The sequence below is a fragment of the Periplaneta americana genome, chromosome 12, assembly GCF_040183065.1.
Source record: "Periplaneta americana isolate PAMFEO1 chromosome 12, P.americana_PAMFEO1_priV1, whole genome shotgun sequence".
In the NCBI taxonomy this organism is placed as follows: Eukaryota; Metazoa; Arthropoda; class Insecta; order Blattodea; family Blattidae; genus Periplaneta; species Periplaneta americana.
The window spans coordinates 149,135,665-149,155,257 of record NC_091128.1 but is presented as its reverse complement, the minus strand read 5'-3'; the positions used below and the strand labels follow the sequence as shown (position 1 = coordinate 149,155,257).

At 37.7% G+C, this 19,593-nt stretch overlaps 1 protein-coding gene across 8 annotated transcripts in view; it reads left to right on the top strand.

Moving 5' to 3' along the window:
* Positions 1-19,593, top strand: part of Trpgamma (Transient receptor potential cation channel gamma) — a 663,689-nt gene that overhangs the window by 572,615 nt on the left and 71,481 nt on the right. For all 8 annotated transcript variants that reach the window (XM_069842256.1, XM_069842254.1, XM_069842252.1 and 5 more), the window contains 2 exons: positions 9,375-9,576; positions 17,130-17,300. In XM_069842256.1, the coding sequence (XP_069698357.1) occupies positions 9,375-9,576; positions 17,130-17,300 (373 nt within the window). The remainder of the gene's footprint in view (positions 1-9,374; positions 9,577-17,129; positions 17,301-19,593) is intronic.

Genomic DNA, 19,593 nt, shown 5'->3' with positions numbered 1-19,593 from the left:
GCTACCAATGATGATGATGATGATGATGATGATGATGATGATGATGATGATGATGATGATGATGATGATGATTATGATGATGATGATGATGATGATAAAGTCGAAGACGAATAGAATAATGATGATGGTGATGTTGGTGGCGGTGGAGATTATTAGACAATGGAAAGTGGAGTGGTTTGCGTGCTGTAATTATAACTGCAATGCATGACTAATTCAGCGGCACTTTGAAGCTGTCCGCAATGGAAGGGCCGCTAATCACATCCCGGCGTTCTGTTCCCCCTTCATCAAAGTCCTGCTTTGTTGTCAGAGGAATAGTTTATTGATCGACTCATTCTTCTCGCGTTATGTCAAATCTGTAAATTAAAATCACAATCAGCAGCCACTACTGTGTACTCCACTAAAATTCATTTCATCCCAGTATGGAAAATTTGATTATCGATTGATACAAAATAGCAGACACAGTTATCAGTTATCCCTGATGGGAAGGGAACCCCATGCTCCATCACTGATCACCAGGCTTCGAGACTTCGGACCCGATAGAGCAGTTCAGTGGGAAATCCGCATAACGGCGTACTGAGTATAGTGGTAAACAATACAGTGGGTGGGGGTACTGTAGAATGAACTCCTACAAATACGCAAAGGAAAACGTTCTGGATTTGAAGATTCTGACGAATAATTTGGTTTTCATACAAACTGTGTCTGAAACTATTGCACGGTTAGAAAAGTCAGAGCAAGAGATGTCGGAAGCCCTCAAATTAATTTAGAAAATGATGCAGAGAATTAATGAGACATCAAGTACACCGGTTACTGAATGTATAAAATAGAAGTGGAAATTAATTTTATGTAAGAATAACGGATATGGAACATTGTGTAACATAAACAGCAAATTAATGGACATAGAGTCACCCGAGAATAAAGGACTGTCTCTTAGAGACTGCAATGATGTTAAGTTTTTTCGTTTTGCTCCTATCACGTCATGCGACGTAGAGCGCAGCTTTCTACAGTACAAACTTTGGCAGATAACCGAAAAAGATTTACGTTTGAGACACTGATAATGTATCTTGTAGTAGGTACATTGCAATTCGGTACTGTAACTGCACTTCCTAAAGACAACCAATAGGATAAGTGAAAAAATTAAAATTGCTACATGCTTATTTCCACCACTAACACTGTGTATAATTAAACACAAATGCTTATAAAAGACAGGAGAATAAATGCTTTTCACATTCTTTTGACATTATCATTGTGTAATGTATATTTACTTTCAGAATGTACATAGGATATGTGTGTTTCCCCATACTACCGTACTCTACTCTAAAAAGCAACGTTGTTACCTCAACACATCTCTATCTACCTGCAGCGAGTCAACAACCTATAGTGCATGCACAGTAAACTTATTGTATCGGGTCCAAAGTCTCGAAACCTGCTGATCACTGAGAAATGTGCGATGAGCTATGCATTTCTGACCAGAGGAGGTCGCGGTCCACAAATACGAGTACAACAGTTTGATAAAAATTCACGCCGTATTACAGGATTTGAAGAGGAGACTGCAAAATACCCAGACTACATGTAAAAACGGTCAGCTGTGTCTGAGATTCCGAGTTAGAATCTTCATATTCCTAACTTCTCGCCGTCATTTTCATCCGGTTTCATACCGTCCGGTCCAGGGCATCTATAAACGCCTACCCGTCCAGTCTCGTTCCTTTTACATCTTTTGCTCATGCGTTCCTGGCTTCGCATCTTTTGACCCCCTTATGGGGGTAACTTTGGAATTGATCATCAAATAAATGTGCCACACAATCCTTGTATTTCCCTTCTTCTTCTATTCCCCCTTTTCTCCTCCAATTTCTTTTGTTCTCCTTGTTTTCATTGTGTTCTTGTATTCCCCTAGTTCTCATTATCTTCCTTTTGTTCTCCTTGTATTCTCTGTGTCCTACTTGTATTTCTCTTGATTTCCTTCTCTTCCATTTGTCCTTCTTGTATTTCAGCTTCTGTCTTTGCATTCTCTGTATTTTCCTTGTATTCCCTGTGTTCTTGTTTTCCCCTTATTCTACTCGCTTTCCCCTTGTTCTCCTCCTTTTCCCCTTCTCGTTGCGGTAATGGCATTCATTACAGCACTGAGTGTGATAATAATTTACATATCGCACTCAGTCAACGAACTTATCATGAACGCATTAAACGTCTTTCGCCTCGTTCTTGCATAAGACATTCGAGCTTTAAAAATGCTCATATCCCACTAGTTGGATAAATAACTATTATGCCATCCTAGCTTTATAAACAGGTTGTTACTACATCGAAAATCGTGTATAATTGGCTTATTATAGCACGCGTGCCGATAAAAGCAGTGACGTATTTGCTATGACGTAATACCCGAACTCTTGCTTTCTTGGTTATCGCTTCTACGCGCGACGTAACAAGAAATGAAATGCAGGACAGAAGGTAACGTATCATTTATTTCCAGTCTTTAACAGAAGTATGTCACTTTTGTAATGTCACATAAAACAGTTCTGTGGTTCAGAGAAACTATATTAAGAAAATAAAGAAACATTTGTAACACAACCTGCAAGGTCATCCATTACTCTTTACTGTATGTAAATGCCAGGCGCAAGTAATCGATACGAACATATGAAGACAATATGTCAGCTATGGATCCCGAATTGAATTACTTTCATAATTTATTTCCTACAATTTATAATGCTAAGATGCCATAATAGTACATTATGCAACGAGTCTATAATGGTAGTAATTAAGACGCGAGTACGTTTATGAAACGAGCGCAAGCGAGTTTCATAATTTTCATACGAGCGTCTTAATTACCATTATAGGCAAGTTTCATACGACTTTTTATGCTCGACCATATTTCTATTATTCATAAGTATTCATATTCTTATCTGACTGGAGAGCGGAATTGACCTTGTGCAATATCTCGTAAATTGTGAGATGTGCGCAGACGCGAAAGTATTGATTTTTTTTTCCGAGGAACAAATGTCATTGACCTTGATATAATCTAGAGAGTAAAATGAATATTAATCTTGATATAACCTTGAAATTGATTTAGACATTGAAAAACGAGATGACAAATTGAATTTATTTGAATATTATTTACAATTAACGCTAATTATTATAGTAACAGAACATAACCTTCTGCGACAGTATTGGATTTCCAGCCTCCGTGACGTTTCGCTAGTTGTCTTTCGATTGTATATCTGAGAATAATCGATACTTGCGCTTTCATATTGCTACAATGGTGTTTGTGATTGGTGGAAAACTTGAACTTTAATGAATAGGTGTACTTTAATGAGGTCCATTAAAGGGCTGCTACCAGGTGTATAATTACTATATTTCGGCATGGTCGAGCATAAAGTGTTGTATCCAACTCGTGGATAATCTTATTACGACACTCGTGGAAATTGTCGCACTCACTATCGTTCTTGCGACAAACATTCACTCATGCTATAATCAACAAGATTATCCACTTGTTGCTAAATAACTATTTTGTTTCATCTGATGTCCCACTTTTATAAATTTGAGATTAGTGTCCCAATTATTCTTTTGCTTCGTATATTTCCTTCATATATTCCAGTTTGATCCAACTTTTCTCCTTTTTCTAAGTGTACGCGTATTTTAAATTATGTTATACCATTGGTTTAGGTCTACAGCCAAAACAGACCTTATCTCTAATGCTACAGACTTAACCCACTGCCATGACAGTGATTGAGAGGATCGCAATATATCTGATTATTAAATAATGCAGCTTTGACGTTACGTGGGAGTCAGGACCATGAGTTCGAGTTCCGCTTAGGGTACGTCTGTGGTCAATGTGAGGTCCCATACTGTCTCTTACGAATCGTGTCTGCCTAAAGATTAAAATTGTGTGAGGAGGTTAAAGGTTAAACAGTGTCAAGAGTCAAACGTCTGAGAACAATTAATATTTTGAATTTGTTTTAATTCATTCGCAAAAATATTCAAAATAAAGCTTTTACCATGCTATAACTGTGCATTCAGAATTTTGTAACCCGTAGTCATCACTCTTCCCGGTTTGCCGACATCAACAGACAACGTAGATATCTCTGGGCTGTAATTTTATGGCAAGAGCTTCGAGCTACACGGACAAAAACGTCCCATATACGACTTCAAAGTATTGCAAAGTAATTTTACCTTTAGCGATTTGGTTGATATTGCTCTTTCTGGTGGTAAACATAAATTGGATACGCGTTATTCACGGAGAAGTATTTGAAAACACATACTAAATGAAAACTGACTAGATGGCGTGTTTAGAAATACGAGTAGACCATACTGATTAAAGCCCGCAAGTATGTGATGATAATGATGGTTCATGTTGACGAATCAACCTCATAAAGGACGATAAAGGAGTTCATATACATTTTAATAATTTGTATTTTGTTAAAAATTTGTTGTTGTTATTGACAAGTGCCTAAGAAAATATTTGGGAAATGTATCACGACACAACTTCTGGTAAATACTGGGTTACGGCAACTATGCGTGCAAGTAAGAGGTTAAATATTTCCCCCTCCTAAAAGTTGTGTCCGAAAATATAACAGCTGGACAATAGTTATGGTTGATGAAGACCTTCACGAACCTAAGGTAGGTGTCCCTGATATGGCAATGCTAAGGTTTGAGAATATTTCTAGCCACCATTTTGAAAAAAAAAATGTAAACCACTTTTTTCTTACTCGTTCTCAGTCTAATGGACTTTCTTAAAACAATGTCCTTTCCCCATAAAAATAGCTTTAATTGTCGAAAAAGTCCCAAATTCCAAACGTCTACCTAGTGGCCATATCAGGAACATGTGCACATGATATGGCCACCCTTGTTCCATGTTCTATAAATCGTGATTGTTTTCAGTTTGATAGCGCAGTTGTGCTAAAATTAAATAATTTTGGTGTAAAATGAATAAACATGACACTTAGGCCTAATAATCTTTTTTATAATTCAAAAGTGTAGTCAAAACAGGTTTTTCCATAAAAAATTAAGTTGTTTTTCTCAAAATACAAAATGTTTGCGTAATCCCAGCTATAAGGCATGTAAATTTGTCAGGTGAAAAAATAAAAGTGAAATGAACTTAATATGGCCATGGTGCATTTGATATGGCCATATCAGGAGCAGGTAAGCTTTCACGAAAATCGTTTGATTATGAACAACTCGTAAAAGATACGCCATCAACGACAAGATCAATCAACAGATCATTAAAAACTGAATGAAGTACTACGGTTTTCATGAAACAAGTCTTTGAAAAACATGCATAAAACAAAGGAGACTTACCAGAGAAAAATAAGGAGAGGTCACATGAAAATCGCAAAACAGGCAACTGACGCCATATTGCTCAACCTGACTGGATGGAAAACGATCAAGTGACATACCAGGATGCCCTTTCACTGGATGCTGCTGCAATTTAGCGGATTTTTTGGTTAACTAACTCACAATAGGGGGGTGGCCATATCAGGAACATGGCCATAACAGGAGCACCCACCTTAATACTATTGTTGTATTGAGAAATTCGTTTCTCAGATCTGGCCGCTCCATTAATAGGAATTGTAATTCAATATTAGCGACAGAACTGTATCTGACTCAAATTCATATTTATGATTTCATAGACAGAAAATACAATGGAAGGGAAAATTGGCCACATTGTTCAGATAGACGAATTCAAGAGTGGTATAGTCAAACTGACAACTGGTGGATATAACTTTCACCTGAGCAAAAAATGATCGATAAATTTTGTCGCACATCTCTCTCTCTCAGGAATAGTGTTCCTTCGCGTGGCGCATGGACTTTCCAGCTTTATTTTTCTTCCATGGATGGATGAATAGATGGAATGGAATGGTGAAACATTGAAAGGTACACGAAAACGCGTCGTTGCAAGGGAGATCGGGGCTGATAAAACTGCCTATGTAAGCTCCAAGCCTATTGACCACTTGTCTCGCTCCGAATTTCGTTGTTCCTCTGAAGGAACTCTAGAAAATTTTGAAGGGGAAAACCGAACATGGACTTCTCTTCCAAATTGAAACTATGTGAAGAATTTTTAACGCCTCTATCTTCGCTTTGTCCTAAAATCAACAGAAATTGAATAAAAATAGCATGCGCTAGCTTCCACACCACTGAGTTTCATTTACCAAAGTGCATTATTTATCATTAATGCATTGCTTGTTATTACATATTATCTGCAGAGAACCAAATTCCGCAACTCGTTTGGCCTATATGAGTGAATAATAATACATCTTAAATCGAAATGTTTTAACAGAGAAGTGTAGAAATAGAAAATTTATGTCATGTGCATCATGAAAAATTACACTTCGAAACTTTGTTTACCAACGGCGGGTATTTTTATTATTGATCGTTTGACCTCAATAGTTCCCTTGTAGCTGCACCGCGATAAAAAATAAAACCAAAGTCTCTCCGTAGTCTTTTATGTTTTCTCTGATATATCATGAGAATGGATGCACATTACATCAGGATAATAATAATGATTGTGATTAATATGGATATGATTGTAAACAAAAAAAAACAGAACGCCGAGAAAAATACCTATAAGTTACTATATCGTTTTGCTCACTGCAAATTTCAATTTGGATTCCCCGGAAATTGAAACCCAATTTCCGGTCTGGAAAGTCGATGCTTTATTTATATTTGTAATCAGCCCAAACAGGAATCTAACCCAAGCCCGAAGGTAGACGGAGATCTGATTTGTATCTTGTATTAAAATTATTTGGGCAGGGCATGTAGCACGGATGAGCGAATCCAGAAATGCATATAGAGTATTAGTTGGGAGACCAGAGGGAAAAAGACCTTTGGGGAGACCGAGACGTAGATGAGAGGGTAATATTAAAATGGATTTGAGGGAGGTGGGATATGATGATAGAGAGTGGATTAATCTTGTACAGGATAGGGACCGATGGCGGGCTTATGTGAGGGCGGCAATGAACCAAAGGGTTCCTTAAAAGCCATTTGTAAGTAAGTAAGTCTTGATTAGTGCTAAATGTATCTTGGTTTTTAATAGTATAAATCACTATTAGAGAAAGAATTAGCTTATGAGTTAAAGCCAAGATTTCTAAATTTGGGAAAATATTTTTACATGATGTCCTTTTATGCACACCTGTCATTATTCTAACTTCTTTCTTTTTTTAAAACAAGTGTTTTATTTCAGATGACTTGCCCCAGAATATTAATCTGTATTATTATACAGAGGGTGCATAAGTATACAGTACCGGTAATACAATATAGTTTTATTAAGTAGCCTACAATTGAGAATTACATACAATTTGTAGTTACAATCAATGTCATCAATCGACAATCGACATTAATTTAACTGCCTGATGGAGCCGTTATCGGCTGTAATCTTCATTTGTACTAAATTAAACTATAATGTATTACTGTATACCTACTTATGTAACGTATTGTAGGATAAAAGTATGCAAAGTATGTTATTTAAAGTGTGTTTATATTGCAAATAGAAGATAAGGATCTTAATGCATAACAAGCCATGACGTAGGCAGTAGTTAAACGACTTGATAAATTAAAGCCCGGTTCCCACGATGCTTGTTTCTGTGATGGATTGCATGCTGGTAGCGCTGATGGCAGTTCTGCGTGCTTGCTTCCTGGAAATCCTGCCCCTAATGGCTGCTTTGTTAGCTATCATGCTGGATTTCCAGATTCCTTGCTATTTTTCGTGTTGACTTGCAGGCTGCAACCTAAGATGATGTAGCATCACCGCTGAAATCATGTTGCCATGTTCGTTGTTTTCCAACTAAATCTGTTTTTTCTGTATTCCTTAGTTTCTAAGAAACAGCAATTAAATATCGGACTTCAACTGTTCTTATTTAATTACTTTATTACAACATTTACTATTGTTAATGTAGGACTTCAGTTGTTTTCCACACACAGTTTAGTTTCTTTTTCATCATGAGTACTGGCAACAGATGAAGCAGCAGATGATTTTCCAATAGGGATATCCTGAACTAGCACCAACAGATAGCGTGCGTGTACTTTGAGGGATGCGCTTTGCGTGTGCATTTGTTTTCCAATATATAAACATTGAGGATTTACGTATCGTATTAGTATATTAAATACTCTTAAAAACAACTCAAAATGCCAAATTTTTGTTGTGTTCCTATTTGTAAAAACCAGGGAAAGCTTTTTGCGTTCAATCAGATCCCGAAAGATTCTGAATATATGCTTTCAACCTTAAAAAGTATAACTAATTAAATTACATCTATTAAACAAAAAGAACTACTTCACGTAAGGAATTGGTGGCTATAGTTTCATTTTGGAAGAGGGAAAAGAAAAACAAAATTAATAAAAACATATGCAACCTCGACAGCAAGCTATGTTAGCTTGGATTGTATGCAGTACTTGTAGGAGTCCTCGAAGTTTAAGCCTGCATTTTACAATGGAACGATACTTGACCTACAGTAAACTCTAGATGAATTGGGATGTTTATTATCTAGGACGATCCGTAGTGAAAAAAAATGCATAGGCTTATAAATAATAGACTATGTAATTTATTTCAACCATGTTTTAACTTCAAATTTTCAAAATCATCTTACGTAGTATTCAAAACTGCATGTCCTTAACCTACAAAACGTACGAATAATACTGATACTACTGCGATCATATTGTATCATCCTATTAAAAATTGCATTTGTTCTTTCTGCTATTAGAGAAAAAAGTACGAGGAATTCAAGCCCCATAGTCCCTTCCCTATAGAAAAAAAAGACATTGGTGGCTGCATATCCTGTTTATCGCGTACTTACTTACAATACTTATGGTTAAAGAGGCAATATTCGTCTTCGACAAAGATCCTTTTTTTTTTTTTTTTTTTTTTTTTTTTTTTTTCGTGCACCTCGTTCTCAAAATTCTCGTTTAGGTTCATGAACCTTCAATTTACTCGTATCTATATTCTGCATACTGCAGATTTCTCCATCCATCTTTTAAGGGGAATCGCTCAGTATTATACAAGTTTACGCTAATATTTATTGTAAATTAAATTAGATTATGAGGTAAGATAATATTAAATTATACTAGGTTATACAAAATAATTATAAAAATAATTTTGACACGCACAGAAAACCAACAAGCGGGAGAACGTAATGAACTGTAGCATATGATATAGTATAGTCCTGTGCCGCATGGAACGCTCCTGCCATCTAACGGTAAAACTTCGCATAAGATATCCCTATTTAACAGCGAACAATACCAACATAGTAACAACCGGGAGTCAGCAGCGTACCCATCAGAGCATCAAGCTTGCTGGCCAGCAAGGATCAAGTACTTAAGACAGCAGGTTGTGGCAGTCCAGCATGTGCCGGCTTCTGTTCGTCAATGTTATTTTTAATGGTATATGCATTGGTTCGCAGGTGCGGTTGCGACGAGTGCGTGACGTCTCGCTTTGAGGACTCCCTGAGGCACTCCCGCTCCAGGATCAACGCTTACAGAGCGCTAGCCAGCCCCTCCCTGATCGCACTCTCCTCCAAGGACCCCATCCTCACCGCCTTCGAGCTCTCGTGGGAGCTGCGCCGTCTGAGCTTCATGGAGCACGAGTTCAAGTGCGAATACCAGGTGAGTGCGTCACCAAGTGTGTCATCTCACGTAAAGTGTGGGACTGAGCTTACCGGCCCTGGCCGGAGGGTAACATCACAGGGGAAGCGGGAAGTGGGGATAAAAAGTGTTCATAAAAAAAATTATGAAATATGACCTGATGATGCCGCAACGAGAGAACTTTCGTCATCCATACTCCTATACTTGTTTTAAATGGTTGACTACACTTTAGTCGTATTTTATATAGACTGAATAATTTATTAATAAAAAATTGTTTATTCTCATGTCAATGTTAAGTTTACATTGTAATCGAGGCCTAAGGATTTGCTCCGTCGGATGTTCACCATATAAAGTTGGTCACACATGAATGCGATATGAAGGAATAATTACCTTTACTTCCTTATCCAGTTATAAGAATGATTGTGAAATATATACAGTAAGAATGGAATGATGATATACAGAATGTTCCAGCAAAACGTGCGAAAATTAAACAGGGCATATGGGGGTTTTACTGAACATTTTTAGATAGGAGCTTCTGGTCTGCGAAGCCATCTTAAGGAGACATGGAGTTATAAACGTGTGGGAAAGCCTGAAGGCTAAGGAATCCATTATGCATTTCTTTTTTTTTTTCATTATTATTGGGTTATTTTACGACACTGTATCAACATCTAGGTTATTTAGCGTCTGAATGATATGAAGGTGATAATGCCGGTGAAATGAGTCCGGGGTCCAGCACCGAAAGTTACCCAGCATTTACTCGTATTGGGTTGAGGGAAAACCCTGGAAAAAACCTCAACCAGGTAACTTGCCCCAACCGGGATTCGAACCCGGGCCACCTGGTTTCGTGGCCAGACGCGCTGACCGTTACTCCACAGGTGTGGACCATTTCTTTTTGTTCATTTATCGTCTACAAGATGGCTTTGCCTTATCGTATTTACATTGTCACATGACAGAACATGCTATAAATCAACGACAGGCCCTTTCATACCATTTCGAGAGTCGAATAGTACGATGGCCCAGTACAGGCATATCTAGATGCTAGATTTCCTGGTCGCTGGATTGGAAAGAGAGGCCTTATTCAATGGTCTTCGAGGTCACCCGATCCGAATTCACTCGATTATTTCGTGTGGGGATATCTAATTAGTTCCCAGGATTGTAGTCGTCTGTGATGTGATTGGAAACACTTCAGGGAAATTTGAAAGAGTGCTGCAAAATCTCGTACACCGATGTCGGCTTCCATTGAGGTTTGTGGCCGTTATTTTAAGCAACTGTTTTGAGGTACAAGATGGTACGTTAATTCAGATTTGTCAGTGATATGGTACTGTACAATATTAGTTGTAAAGTGAGATATGGTCCAATTTGCAATAGGTCCTCTCTACGAAAATGTCCGACATTTAGAAATGTCCACATAGAAAATTCGTCCATGCCATAAAAATGTCCTTACCTGAAAAGGTCCACTGTCAGTAAGTCCTCTCCTTAAAAATGTCCTACGTTTTAAAATGTCCACAAATAAATTCTCTATTTCTCTAAAATGTCCGAAAAGAAAAACTGCAAGGAATGTGCCGAGAAATTTATTGTCATTTCAATTATGTTACGTAATACAAAATATACATCTATTGTTCATCTTGAGGGTCACTATATAATTTCAAATGGTATGATGTCGCTCTAAGATATCGAAAAATTTCATTCCTATCTTTGTAATCTTGGTAATTACCGACAATGTTGAAAATTCTCATTTGATTATTGATATAGGCTGTCGTTTATTTACTGGCCGCTTATTATTTGTATGCCCCCCAAGGACCTGGGTTACTAAATGTTCTGTTTCCGATTGCTGTTGTTGCAAATGGCTAACGAATCGCGAAATGTTCACGTGATGTGCCGCCACAAGTCGTTGGAATTGGGAGTGGAATCCTTCAACCACATTATTGTTATGCTGTCTGCCATTAATTACTAATTCATAGACGTTCCATGTCTCAGGAGAAAATCTAGGGGGAACTGCTCGCCTTCGCCCTCTTGCCGGATGGCCAGCAATATACGGAATTTTAATGTAAGATGCTAAGTCCAAGATATCGTCCACAAATCTTTCATTTAATAAATCCCGAACAAATTGCAAGTCATTTAGCGGAATAAACGACAGTCCCATAATTTCCTGTATTTGGTTTCTTACTTCAGGGTTCTCAATATCCAAATATTGTGCCTCAGACCCCTGTTGACTACATTTCTCCGTATTGCTTGATTGGAGTGGAAAAGACATCCATTCACTACTGCCTAATGGAATGCCAGTCGACAAGCTTCATATTGGCGATTTCAAAATCAGACATTGTAGGCCTATACGTAGGATTGCAAGTGAGATTTAAATGTGCTGAATAATTTTCTATCTCGTTATATATAGTGCGGTAAGTATTTTCAGTCTTATTTACAGTTAGGCAATATGCTAAAGGAAATACAAAACCTCAAACAATCCCATGCACTGTGAAAAGCTGAAAGAATTGATTTCGTATAGTGGACCTTTTCGTATGATGGACTTTGTAATATGGTGGACCACATGGATGTTGGGCTTTTTACACAATGGACAAATTGTATGCGGGACTTTAAATGCTGGACTATTTAGCTTATGGACATTTTGTTTGTGGACCTTTTGTACTTGTGAACATTTTGTTATGGACATTATAACCAAGAAGCGTTGTAAATACTGTAATGTAAAAACTAAATGTAAATAAATATATGTAAAACTTAGCTGTAAATAATGTAAACATTAAATGTAAATATCATCATATACAACATGGATTAGGCATTAGAACTGTTCCGTCGCCACATAATATAACTTATACTATTAAAACTGGTCTCTCCATCTTTTCCAAGGGCATCCAATATTTCTTCGTCTTCTGGGTCTATAGTTGTGTACTATTCTGGGTATGCGATCGGAATCCATTCTATTGACTGGTTATATTACCATTCTAATCTATAATTGTCAATTGTTTCTATTAGACCTATACTTGCAATTTCTAGTTTTTCACGTATTTGAGAATTTTGTTTGTGATCTAATCTATTGTACCCCGCCAACGGTCTCAATAGTCTCATTTTCGCTGCTTTTATCCTTGGTTTTTGCTTTTTTGTTAGAGACCAAGTTTTGTGAACCATAGAGCAATGATTGAATGGCTAGAACTTTATGAAATTTTAATGTAAATAAATACATGTAAAAATTAGCTGTAAATAATCCGGAATAGTGCTATATATATGTTTAAGTCTATATCTCTTTAAGCTAGCTTCTCAGACTTTAGGTTCGCCATATCAAAATGTTCAACAGCGCATCCCCTATGTCCTGTTAATTTATACACGCTTTTACTGAAGCATTCTGTAGATTTCTACTTCCAGAAGAACAGTGTAAAGAACAGTGGAGAGAAATTCGTTAAAGAAGCGTAGAAACTGGAGAATGATAGGGTATAAGACAGCGGGTTTCGATAACGTTGCACAAAGTCTAAATTGGATAATAACAAACAGCTTATGAGAGCAAGACAATATAAGAGAAAATTGAGAAGTGACATGTAGCGAAGAAAATTGAATCCCTGGTCGCCTTCCTGAGCAAAGTAATTAATTCATCCGACCGTGACTAAGCAGAAACCAATTAGAGCAACCCATTATCAGCACTAACAGGGAACAGACGTGCTCGCAGTTCTCAGCTGCAATCAGTGTGTTACAAACGCTTCTCATTTTTCTAGCACTATGATTATTGACTGATTCGTTTAAAAACAGTTCATCATCGGAGTTCTGAGTGACAATCTCAAAGTAATTAATTTCTATGCTAATTAGTGCACATTGAATAGGCCTATGCAGAAATTCCCAACTTCACTGTTACTTTATGCAAAAACTCTATCCAAGTATAATTGCCGATACGAAACTAAACAATAAACATAGTCGCAGGAGAGAGACCGTTATCGCTCTGAATCTTCGAGGACAGTTGGTAATGAGTGCATCATCAGTTCATCACCGTTTGAATTCTATCTAAAGTGAAGTATACTGCGACATGAAAATTGCAAAACGCAAACTACCGCTCCGTTCTACAGATGGCAAAGAAATAATAAGTAACTTAGTGCAGTTCTGCAAGCAGTAAAATGAAAAGGTATCATTCTCAGCGGTAAATCTCCTGCATATGACGAGAACCAATAGAAGATTGCTGTGGCGTTGTAATATCGCTGGCTTGTGCGAGAGAAGGACGTCTCGTGTGAGAGACAGTGTTGCCAACCAAGGAACAAGAAATCTCCCTATTTTTTTTTTAATTTGTACTCCTCGCAGTATGAATTGATTGGCTTCTGATGCGTCGGGACTTCGCTTGGTCAATCTTTATTACTCTACAGCCATTTCCAACGGACTCCTAACGAATATTCACACGCTTATCACTGGGATTGTGGCGCTGTAAATAAATTTAGAACACTTTTATCTCAGCCACGACACATTTCTATATTTATTGTAGAATATAAATGGAATTGTCGCTACCATTACACAATAATTCTTGCAGATAACACAGAAACAACTTCGGAATCGTAATCGATGGATGGAAGTGAATAGCAGTTCCACTTCACTTCCCCTAGATGACTCTTGAGTTCCAGCCAGGAGGAGTATGGTTCCAGCAGACGCGTAGCAGGGATGTCAATATCGGCAAACGAAATGAAACTGCGACGAATGTTACAACAGGTGTGGTCCACACCTGTGGAGTAACGGTCAGCGCATCTGGCTGCGAAACCAGGTGGCCCGGGTTCGAATCCTGGTCGGGGCAAGTTACCTGGTTGGGGTTTTTTCCGGGGTTTTTTCCGGGGTTTTCCCGCAACCCAATACGAGCAAATGCTGGGTAACTTTCGGTGCTGGACCCCGGACTCATTTCACCGGCATTATCACCTTCATATCATTCAGACGCTAAATAACCCAGATGTTGATACAGTGTCGTAAAATAACCCAATAAAATAAAAACATACAACAGGTGTGATAAACGTTAGGAATGTTACAATAGGTGTGTAGCACGTTAGGTTAGGTTAGGTTAGGTTAGGTTAGGTTAGGTTAGGTTAGGTTAGGTTAGGTTAGGTTAGATTAGGTTATGTTAGGTGTGTAAGATAATATAAATGGTTACCACAGTTGGCGACACTGCAATCATTCTCCCGCTCTATCTCAAATAACGTCACAACGACGGAATATGGCCGCCTTCTTCATTCAAGTACGACGATTTTCCTATATAAGTAAGGAACCTATTTAATGTAGGACCACAGCTCTCCCAGTGATCACATCGAGTTTCTACTACTCCACACTACAAAACTAAGGTATTTTCAGTGTTTGTTTTTAATTTCCTATACTGGCAGTACAGTAATAAAGATTCACCCTTCGCTTAATCTGGACAGTGAACAAAATATTTATTTTCATTATTATGAGTTCAGTGCAATTCAAGCGCGAGTTGCTACTGCATTTCAAAATAATTATTGTTTAATAACTAGCAGAGGTTCAATGTCGATAACACCACAGTTTTGAATGTAACTTAGGTTTCATTGGCTTTTCATTAGATTCTTGTATAACTTTCGAATATTTAAGTAGTCCTCAGGCGAAAACGGTTCTCACCCGTGCCCTAATTCCAGTGTTATGAAATAACAAGAGGCTGTCACGGAAACGACATTTAATTGTAGTTTGTACTATAAATCTTCTCATTTGATTAGACCAGCGGTGACCAAAGCGGGTGTCGTGATTACAACGTGTAATCACAGACATTCAAAAGGGTACGAGGAGTTTCCTGTTCATTGCTGTGTGTTTCATTCACGTACTGAAGGCAAGCAGTGGCGGTATCATGTCGCTCTATAAACTCTGTCTCTACAAGCAGTAAGAGGTGGTTTCGTAAATAATGAAAAGGAGAACTTTTTTGTTGTTCTGTCGGATAAAATGTAATATGTTTACTTTTTCTCAACGGTTCAATTAGCAGTATACAGAAACATTAATTTCCACGCTGAATAATGTATTATTATTATTATTATTATTATTATTATTATTATTATTATTATTATTATTATTATTATTATTATTAATGACTACTAAGTATGTGTTTCTATAATTCTTCTGTAAGTGCATGAATATTGATATTTTTAGATCTTCTCCCTAGAAGTATAAAATTATTAGGTTTTATCTCAGTTTTAATCTGCTTAAAATTTAGATGAGGGTAACTATTTATTAGTTATTCATTTAATAATAATATTGTAGAAAAAACTAATTCAATATTATGTGCCATCGAACTATTAAAGGCCAGGAATTGACATGTCTTAAATCATAGCCAGGAAGAGAAAGATGGGATAAATAAATGTAAGGAAGTCAGCTACCTAATGTTGTTTGAAATATCTCGTGCTCTAAAACCTTTTAATAGAACAGAATTTCTCAAAAGATAAAATAGCTTAAATAACTTGTTCATAAGACGTTTTTAATTTTGAAAACTACGAATTTTTCGACCAAGTATCGAGAGAAGAATTTAGAAAATTTCTGATTATATTCAAGAGGAAGGTTAGAAAAAGAAGCAAGAAAACTCGTATATTATTCACTGGCTCTTGATGACAGCAGTGAAATTACTGATACAGCAAAGCTTGAGATTTTTATCCGCGGGATTGATCAAGAGGTTAGTACAGGAACCACCACTGGTTGTAGTTTTCATGCCAAGTACCTTTCCTCCGTCTTCTTATTTCATAGGCTGTCTGTCGCATGTAATCACTGCAGCTCGAGTTTTGGTCACCGCTGAATTAGACTAATAAAGAACAATTAATTAATGATTTGAATAATTTCGAGGGAAAAATTGTTCCGGGGCCGGGTATCGAAACCGGGACCTTTGGTTAAACGTACCAACGCTCTCCCAACTGTGCTACCCTGGAACTCTACCAGACACCGATCCAATTTTTCCCTCTATATCCACAGACCTCAAAGTGGGCTGACAACCGTCAAGCAACCAACATTGAGTGCACACTAACTCTGTGTGACTTAAATTGTGGTTTTCTGTTAACGAACAGTGAAGTGTATTATGCAAATCAAGCTTTCAGGTATAACTCCCTGTAAAGTTGATTTGAATAATTTCGAGGGAAAAATTGTTCCGGGTTCGATACCCGGCCCCGGAACAATTTTTCCCTCGAAATTATTCAAATCAACTTTACAGGGAGTTATACCAGAAAGCTTGATTTGCAATTAATGATTTGTTAATGATGTATAACTTCAAACAAATTGTCATGAATTTCACATATTTCAATTGATCTTTTCACGACTGCAATTTGTTTGTCGTATCTGTCTACTCATTATACTGTTTTAATAATTTTGATAGTTTTATAATGTTTTAGTCTGTCTTATAAAGCGCGAATGTATAAATCAGTAATAGTAATCATACAATACAATTTACCAATATCATTATCTCAACATCGCCTGACGTTGTATGACCGTAAATCAAACAATTTTTGTCCACATGCAAAATTTGCATATGACCCTTTATCTAACAGTCCATTAAACTCGGGGTAACAGCCCAGCAATAGCGGCTGCAAATCAGTTATTGTGATCGTTTGCTGTGGTTTCAGGAACTCCGGAAACAGTGCCAGGACTTCGCGACCGCTCTCTTGGACCACACGAGAAGCTCCTACGAGTTGGAGGTGCTCCTGAACCATGACCCCACGGGTCCAGCCTTCGAACACGGAGAACGTATGCATCTCAACCGCCTCAAACTGGCCATCAAGTTGCGTCAAAAGAAGGTATGAATGGGTTCTTACATATTCATCGGCTCTTAGGACAAAAATCACATTTTTCCCTTCATGTCTTTCAGACTTTGGTGACATTATTCTTGGGTGTAAACTAAGCAATTTATATAATTCAAAATTAAAAATGGTATTTCGGGACGTAAATTTTTTTTAATTAATAAAATTTTGGACCGACCTAATGCATTAGAAATTGATCCAGGATAAACCTTCACGAAAATGATCTCCTAAATATGGAGAACGTTACGTACTAAAATTATTTATGTTGAGCCATTCAAAGGATATGCCACATTATATAAGCACTTTAGAAAAAAATATATATATAATAGTTGTATATTTATGGGATAAAATAATTATAACCGACTGAAACTAATAATTTTAGTTTACAACCTAGCCACATGTTTAAGCTTCAATTTGGTATCTCAATGAGGTTTTTGCCCAAATGGAAGTCTACTTTTTATCCGTCGGAAGGATAATAAATGTCGGAAAATTTGAAATAGAGAGAAAACAGACACTGGAGATGGTGTAAAGTATAGACATTATAGTTCGCTTATATTATAAATGCTCAAATAATCACGAAATTAATGAGATAATGGGCACAGGTTATATATTTTTTTAAACTGGAAGAAATGAGCTTCCAGATTAGGCAAAAATGTTATTTACCAAATTTTGAAGAAATCTGACATTTCTAGAATCGATGAATACATTAAGACTCTTGCCTACATTACGCACGCCAAATATTGGTGAAAAATTTAGGATTGTTTTCTTTCTAAGAATTCCCACTAATATCAACTATCCAGAGCAGTTAGAAATTTAAATATAATAATTATAATTATTAGCGGTTTATATAGGGTTTACATATTTATTATTATTATTATTATTATTATTATTATTATTATTATTATTATTATTATTATTATTATTATTACAGTTCATTTCTAAGATTCATTGCTTCACTGAATTATATGTCCGTCCCGAAATTACCAATAGTTATTCCATTGATTGCAAGAGAATCAGGCAGCTTGTTTCTGAGAATTAAGTAGGTACATACTTTAAACCGTTCAATTATACTTCGTCCCTAAATTCACAACTACTCGCAATGTTATATTAGCAAGATTTTGCTGAACTGCACAAAGGCAGGGGGATTATCGCGCGTACGAGGGGCCGCCATAAATTAATTCATAACTGCGACCTTCTTTACCCCATCGCTCGCATCACCAGGAGTATCAGCTTGTTATCCCGGGGATGTTTGTTCAGCTTACGCAAGAGTGGCGGAGCAGCGGCGCTAAACCGATCACGCGGAGTGAATGCCGAGCAGGCAGCCAGTTATACTTTATAGAAGCAGTTTAAACGTGTGTTTACTTAGCTCCGACCATATTGCAGAGGAAGATGTGACGTGGGAGTCAACAGACAAATAAAGAAGGGAGTTCTGGGTGGCACGAAGGACTACCTACGACCTGATCAACATGAAGTTACTGTGGAGAAAACAAAGCATTTACAATAGAAGTTCCGAAAGCATGTCGTCTTCTCTTAAGATGGATGGATGGATGGATGGATGGATGGATGGATGGATGGATGGATGGATGGATGGATGGATGGATTAGTGGACGGGTAGAGATGGATGGATTAGTGGACGGGATGGGTGGATTAGTGGACAAGATGTATGGATGGATGGATGAATTGGCTGGGAGGGTAGATGGATGGCTGGATGGATTGGTGTGCGGTTAGATGGGTGGATGGATAGGTAGATGGATGGATGGATGGATGTATGGATGGATGGATGGATGGATGGATTGGTGGATTGGTGGACGGGTAGAGATGGATGGATTAGTGGACAGAATGGATGGATGAATTGGCTGGGAGGGTAGATGGCTGGCTGGATGGATTGTTGTGCGGTTAGATGGGTGGATGGATGGGTAAATGAATGGATGGATTAGTAGGTGGTAGAGGTGGATGGATGGATGGATTAGTGGACGGGTAGAGATGGATGGATTAGTGGACAGGTAGATGGATGGATGGGTGGATGGATTAATGGGCGGGTATGGATGGATGGATGGGCGGGTAGATGGATGAATGAATTAGTGGCGGGTAGAGATGGATGGATGGATGGACGGGTACGATGGATGGATGGATGGATGGATGGATTGATGGGCGGGTACGATGGATGGGTGGATGGATTGGTGGGCGGTTAGACGGATGGATGGGTGGGTTTGTGGGTGGGTAGAGACTGATGGATTGGTGGGCGGGTACAGTAGACGGATGGATGGATGGATGGATGGATGGATGGATG